Source organism: Euprymna scolopes, chromosome 16 (assembly GCF_053919585.1).
Source record: "Euprymna scolopes isolate OS-2025 chromosome 16, ASM5391958v1, whole genome shotgun sequence".
In the NCBI taxonomy this organism is placed as follows: Eukaryota; Metazoa; Mollusca; class Cephalopoda; order Sepiida; family Sepiolidae; genus Euprymna; species Euprymna scolopes.
In genome coordinates this window covers 41,023,281-41,030,600 of record NC_136497.1, presented here as the reverse complement: position 1 = coordinate 41,030,600, position 7,320 = coordinate 41,023,281, and the positions used below count along the sequence as shown (strand labels likewise).

Below are 7,320 nucleotides of genomic sequence, written 5' to 3'. Positions count from 1 at the left end.
TCACACTATTTTACACAACTTCACACTACTTTTGTTGCAAAGTAAATAAACCCATTAAAATAAGTTAAATCACAATTAAAACAAAACTTATTTTGGTAAGTAGAAGAGTAACTTATCTTATAAAATAAGTTAATACATTTAAAAAAATAAACAAATTATCCTAATAGGTAACTTTTCTTGTTTTTGGTAACATTTATTGTTGTATATTTTTTTTCATTCTTTTTTTTATTGTTTTGTTGCCCAAATAGTTTTAATAAAATTTGTATTCCCATATTATGAATATACTTATTTTTGATATACGACCATAATTCATATTGAATACACTAATTTTCCAAGAATTTATTTATTTTTTATCTTTCAATAATTCTGTAATATATCTCATGTAGCAGTGTGTATTAATATCAGTTACATTAAATCAAATCTTCTTTTATAGAAAAGACCTTTTTACCGATGAGAAAAAATAAACTTTTCCCAATTTGCAAGTTAAATTTTAACATATAAGCTTCTGTAGTGAAAATGGTTGAGATACACTTGTGGTGTTATCCCTAGGATGAGGTGCTTCAGATTGATCTGAGTCGTATAGACGGGGGTTGATGTACTAGAAACTGGTAGCTAGACTTCAGTGGATACTGGAACTGGTAGTCGGACATCAATTAGCAATGGAACTAGTAGCCGGACGTCAGTGGGCACTGGAAACTGGTAGCTGGACATTAATGGAAATGAAAGCTAGATATCAAGGACCCAGGAAAATTATGGCTGGAAGCACTGGAGCTGCAAGCGTGAGCTGGAAGTCCTGGAAGTGAGCTAGAGTCGAAGTGTGTTCAGAAACTGGAGTGGCAGGCTCTGAGGGGGAGTTCCAGGAGGCAGGTAACAGTAGAGAGTGAAATGTTTATTGCGCATAAGTAGTTTTTGACTCACATTAATAGTGTATTGAGTAGCCCTGAAAAAGACTGTTTTGGAACTGCTGTTGCTGTCTCTGCTTCCTAATGGCAACTAAGTTGGGGTGGAAGTGCTCCTAACTCCTGGGCCCAGAATGAAAGAAATGAAAATTTGCTGAGAAGTCTTTTGCTTCATGGGAAGCAGTTGCGGTTACATGTGATGGTGCTAAAAAACAAACAAATGGCTGTATTTAATTTTAGACTGAATTTCTTACAGGTAAAAATGTCTGTGGCATTTATTGCCCATATATATTTTATTTTTCAGCCAAAATTAAAGTCTGTTATCTTTGTTTAGTTATGGAAAAATGAGTTTTTGCGTTTTTCTTTTGTTGTTGAAGAGAAGTTGTTGCTATTTTTTTAGCTCCCATAGTCATGATGCGTTTTAGAAGAGTATTAGGTTTGTGACGACGGCATGTTTGTTTACAAAAACAAAGGAGTGGTGATATGAGATTGTGACACGTGCATGTATGTTAAACATACAGTTAACAAGTGCTAATTAAAACAAACGGAATTTTGTAAATGAAAATTGAGAAAAACGAAATTTTATAACAAAAAATTTTTATATTACAATTTTATAAGAATAAAAAGCATTTTCAATTAGTAAATGTTCAGTGTGCAAACACGTGTTTGGTGAAGAAAGTTGAGTTAAGAGTTGCAAGTCAAAATATTCATAGTGTGAATACTATGCATATGTAAGTAACATACGTATGTGAGTATTTGGCAGCATGGTATTGATCATGTGCTCAGTTCAAATTCAAAGCAAAAAAGAATTTTATTCACAGTTTGTAAAAAAAGCAAAAATTGGGACAACAGCTTTTGAAGAAAAAACAACAACTATATATCATTTGAATTTTACTTCTGCAAATAGTAAAAAGTGAAGGTGAAGAAAAGTGGTTTGTGAACTCATGTTTTCTCGGACTTGTAGAGGAGAAGACAATATCAAATAAAACAATGACAAAATCTATCCATACAAAATTTATTAATATTATTTGACAACTTGTTAATATTATTTGACACATTGTTAATTAATATTACGATTTCGTATTTCACAACTTGTTAAGATAATAAAAATGAAAAGTTCATAAAAATTGAAAGTTCAAAGAGTCCAAGAAATATTCCTGGAAACAGAATTGTTTATTTTATAAGAAGAAATTAAGTATACCTGCTCATTTCAGCTGTTGCCGTGTGTGTTTTTATGTGTGCAAACGCAATAGCTATGCAGAGTATATATGTGTGGTAGTGTGCCTATTTTTCCAGCAAGAGAGTTTATGCATGTTCATTATGTCTGGTGCTATGTGTCTTTACATGTTTGTAAATTGGCATACAGAATTCCAAACAAAACCCTTTATTTAATTCACAAAGGTAGCATGCTTTTGTTCCATCAATTATGGCTGAGTAGAAGTCTTAAGTAATTTGCAATTGTATGTTGAGTGTTGCCTGCACTGAGAACTGAACTTCCAACTTCCAAAAGTGTAAATTTTACAACTGAATTTTACCAAGTACTCTATCCACTATGCCACATATCCTTGCAGAAAGTAATAGTCCAAAGAATCCAAATATGTACAGAAGTTTGTTGAGACTCTTTGCATCTCACTAGGCAGGATTATGCCACATTTGTGGTTTCCAAGAGAAAAGAAGAAAAACGAGAAAGAAAGCTGTGTGTTGGGGTCTTATAGTATGTGCTGGAATTTGAAGTAAATATCATCTCTATTTTGATTGGTTGAAAAAAAAAACTGCTAATTGGACATTTTGTCCAATCAAGTGTTGATATGTTAAAGCAAGATTCATAACCATACATGGAAGACTAACTGAGAGGATGTATTTACAAAACAAATATATCAGAATGGATGAGCAAGGTAAGAATTACATTAGATAGACGTCAAAAAAGGGAACGACTTGAAGCAATTACAGACCAATCGACTGTTTACCGACCATGTGGAAAATTCTGATGGCACATCTGAGAGAACAGATCTACCACTGCCTTAATCATGAACAAAATCGATGCTGGAAAGGAAAAGAAACACAGGACCTGTTATACATAGATCAAAAGATCCTAGGTAAGTGGAAAGCAGAAAAAAAGAACATAGCCATGGCATGGATTAACTACAAGAAATCTTACGACAGAATCCCTCAACATGGATAATTGAATGCTTAAAAAAAATATAAGATATCCAACAATATTATTAATATTAAGAAAACAATAGGAACATAAAGACAAGAGATGATAGTTGTAGAACAACACTTGATTGGGATGAGAATAGAGAGAGGTATCTTCCGAGAAGGCTTTCCTTCACTTTTTTTACTTTCAACTACATACTCAAAAAGTGTGGGCCCTGTCGGTGGGGCATTAGAATACACCGACTGCCCCCCCCCCCTGCAGAGGGTAAAAGTCCCTCAATGGGGGTCCTGGATATGACCTTAAACTATATCCAGTGGTGAGGCCCCAGCTTGTGGGCTTTGGGGAGTGTGGAGCCACCCTTTAATTACCATTGCTCCCAGGTCCACTCTGACCCGGAGTGGTAGTACCTTTTAGGGTCCCAACTATGGGTTGAATAGAAACCGACGTGAAAACAATAAATATACTCTATTAAAAAGATTTTTCTTCAAAATCTTTGGATTCGGCATTAAATAACCCGAAAAGGGTTGATCTGCCGTAAAACAAAAACAACCAACCAACCAATCAAAAAGTGTGATGCCGAATACAAGTTTGCAGTCACAGAACAATGAATAAACCACTTCATGTCTATGAACAACCTGAAGCTATTTGTAAAAAAACAAAAAGGAACTGGAAAAACTGATAAACACTACCAGAATCTTCATTCAAGATGTTCAAGTGGAATTCAAAATGGAAAAGTATGTACTGCTAGAGATAAGAAGGAGAAAATTAGAGACAGCGGAGGACATGAAATTACCCAACCAAAGGAACTGCTAAGTATAGAACACTGCGTGGATGACACAACGAAAGAACTGCAAAAAAAAAATGCATAACTGAGAATAAAGAAAAGCTAATCACAGCAGCAAGAGACACTATTAAAATGAAGAATGCAGAAAACAGAGAAACAAGAGATAAGATGATAAAAGAAATGTGGGAAGAGAAACAGCTACATGGACGCTTCATAATAATGATAAGAGAAGAGACTCACAAAAACATCGCTATGAAGTTTTTTTTTGTTTTTCACTAAAAATATTTGTAAAAAATAAACAATTTTTTTCAGACTTGAGGAATATAAAAAAATATGAGTCAAATATAAAAAGACGATTTATAAAACTGATCAAAGAATTAGCACACAGAAACGCATGAACAAGGAAAAGACACTTGAACCGAGTATTAGAATCGACAGCTGAACATAACCCCAGCAACTAGGATAAACTACATAAAAGCCAAAATAGATAAAACCCAGGAAAAGAGCAAATGTTGAATCTGTGGACAAAGAGACGAAAGAATAAATCACATAATATGTGAATACAGTCTACTACAAACTATGCAAACGTTTGCACTGTCAGTATACAGAAAAATGATATAGACATAAAACGAAACCAGTAGCGAAAGATCTAAATAACCATAAGATCCTATGGGTCATGAAAATACAAACAGACAAACTTATCGAAGCAAAGCAATTGGATATGATAATAATCAATAAGCAAGAAAATATGCCAAATTGAAGATTTCGCAGTCCCAGTAAATAAACGGGTGAAAATGAAGGAATCAGAAATAAAAATAAACTAAGCATATTCATGGAACTTTCTTTGAGATGAACGGAATATGCAACAGGACAAAAATTACTGTAAAAATTGTAAAAAAAAAAAAAAAAAAAAAAAAACTTGAATAAAAAATTAAGAGAAAATAGAATGTAGGGGAGGAATAATGATGATGATAATGATGATGATTAACTCTCACCACTAACCCTAAGTTATTGCCTCTCTCCCACCACACATGCACACTGATTATTATTATTTAAAAAAAAATTGTTTACTTTCGTTAAATAAAGTCTAATTAAACTATGCAAAATATTTTTTTATTTCATAAACTTTTGTATGATGGTCATTTTGGGTTCTTTAATAGTAGTAGTAGTAGTAGTAGTAGTAGTAGTAGTAGTAGTAGTAGTAGTAGTAAAATGATGAAGAAACTCAGTTAAGCTTGGATGACAACGATCACAACGGCGATGGTGGTGAAGAAGAAGAAGAAGAAGAAGAAGAAGAAGAAGAAGAAGAAGAAGAAGAAGAAGAAGAAGAAGAAGAAGAAGAAGAAGATCGTGACATACTTTATGGAACAGTTAATTAATCAAATTACTAACCTCGACTTTTGAGATCCAAATGGAGCTCCTTTGAACTTTTTTCTGGTCATTGCTGTTTATTTATATATATTTTATATATTTATATATATTTATTTCACTATTTATTTATATTTTCCCTTTTTCGTTTCTTTCTTTCTGAAAAAAAAATGTCTCAGAAAAACTTTGGTCTGAAATTCTGAAAATCTCAAACATTAATTTCATGCGATTGTTACTATTTTACGTAGGTATTATACAACAATAGCAAACAATTACACGAGAATCATTTTACTTAGTTTTGTGCCTACATGGCAACGAATAATTGTGTACTGCGTTCAGCAACAGTGAAATGTATATAATGGGGAATCAATAAATAAAATCTGAACTCATAAAACAAAAAGAGAGGGGGAGAGAGAGGTTTCTTGTTTTTAATGTTGGAGCTGTTTGCCTTGTAAGTGGCCGGTTGCCTGGCAACATAACAACAAACTTCTCAGTGCTTACCCTACGTTCAAATTTATTTAGATTAACTTTATTTCAATCTTTTATTTATATTTAAACGTGTCGCTTTTTAGAATAGTAAATAATTGTTAAAAGATTAAGAAAAAAAATATGTAATAGTAAACAGTGCAGTCCGTGCAGCCCGCAGCCGTAGCACGGGCGTAGCAGTGTCAGAAATTTCGTGAAAATAGTGAATAATTCCACCCCATCTTTCCAAGCTTATAACTCCTCGAAAAATGTAATTCAAGCCCTAATTTTTTTTTCAATTAAAGGAGCAAGGACCAAGGTTTTATTAAAAAAAAAAAAAAAAAAAAAAAAAAACGTGTTTTTTTTAAAAAAAAAAGGTTTTAAACTTCGGACTTTACAGGTAAATTTCTAAAAAAGCGATTTTTTTTTTGTTTTAAATTTGAATATATTATTTATTGACCTTTTCTCTTCAATTTGTGATATATAAAACTCCCCGACATAAATTAATTATTAACTTTTTAATAGACATTTCAAAATGAGAGGCGTGAATTATTCGACCCCCTGTCTTTCCAAGCTTATAACTTCTCGAAAAATGTAATTCAAGCCCTAATTTTTTTTTCAATTAAAGGAGCAAGGACCAAGGTTTCATTAAAAAAAAAAGACAAAAAAAAACAATGTGTTCTTATAAAATAAGGTTTTAAACTTCGGACTTTACAGGTAAATTTCTAAAAAAAGCGATTTTTTTTTTTGTTTTAAATTTGAATATATTATTTATTGACCTTTTCTCTTCAATTTGTGATATATAAAACTCCCCGACATAAATTAATTATTAACTTTTTAATAGACATTTCAAAATGAGAGGCGTGAATTATTCGACCCCCTGTCTTTCCAAGCTTATAACTCCTCGAAAAATGTAATTCAAGCCCTAATTTTTTTTTCAATTAAAGGAGCAAGGACCAAGGTTTCATTAAAAAAAAAAGACAAAAAAAAACAATGTGTTCTTATAAAATAAGGTTTTAAACTTCGGACTTTACAGGTAAATTTCTAAAAAAAGCGATTTTTTTTTTTTGTTTTAAATTTGAATATATTATTTATTGACCTTTTCTCTTCAATTTGTGATATATAAAACTCCCCGACATAAATTAATTATTTACTGGTGACACTTGGGGGGGGGGGCGTGAATTTAAAAAAAACGTTTGTCTAAAATATTATATTCAGTTTATTGGAAAGAACATAAAATTTCACATTGACCCTGAAAATATCGTAAAAATAGAATCAATAGAAAAATTTTGATAGATTTTTAAAGTTTAAAAATTGAAAAATATTGAGTTCGGAAAATTCATTACTGTTTAAAAAAAAAAAATATTTCTATTACTTTTAAAACAACTGTAATAGTTTATTTTGGAAGTATAATACATAAAGAAAATAAATAACCCACTTTTAACGGAGAAATTACGAGATTTTTATATTGTATTCGCAGTTTCGTGTTAGGGGTGTCAAAAATTCCTACAAAAATTCTGATACTGCAGCCCCTTTCAAAATAATCATTGTAAAACTATTTAAAAAATTTTTTTTTTTTTTTTTTTTTTTTGTTAATCATCAATAAACAGATAATTATCCAATTCAATTTTGGTAAATGTTCCTAT

At 31.5% G+C, this 7,320-nt stretch overlaps 1 protein-coding gene across 1 annotated transcript in view; it reads right to left on the bottom strand.

Annotated features, from left to right (window-relative positions):
• The window catches only part of LOC145295924 (ciliary microtubule-associated protein 2-like), a 92,297-nt gene extending 86,653 nt beyond the window's left edge, over positions 1–5,644 (bottom strand). The window contains exon 1 of the mRNA XM_080141740.1: positions 5,234–5,644. Within this exon, the coding sequence (XP_079997866.1) occupies positions 5,234–5,283 (50 nt within the window). The 5' untranslated portion in view covers positions 5,284–5,644. The remainder of the gene's footprint in view (positions 1–5,233) is intronic.
• Between the last annotated feature and the right edge of the window lie 1,676 nt (positions 5,645–7,320).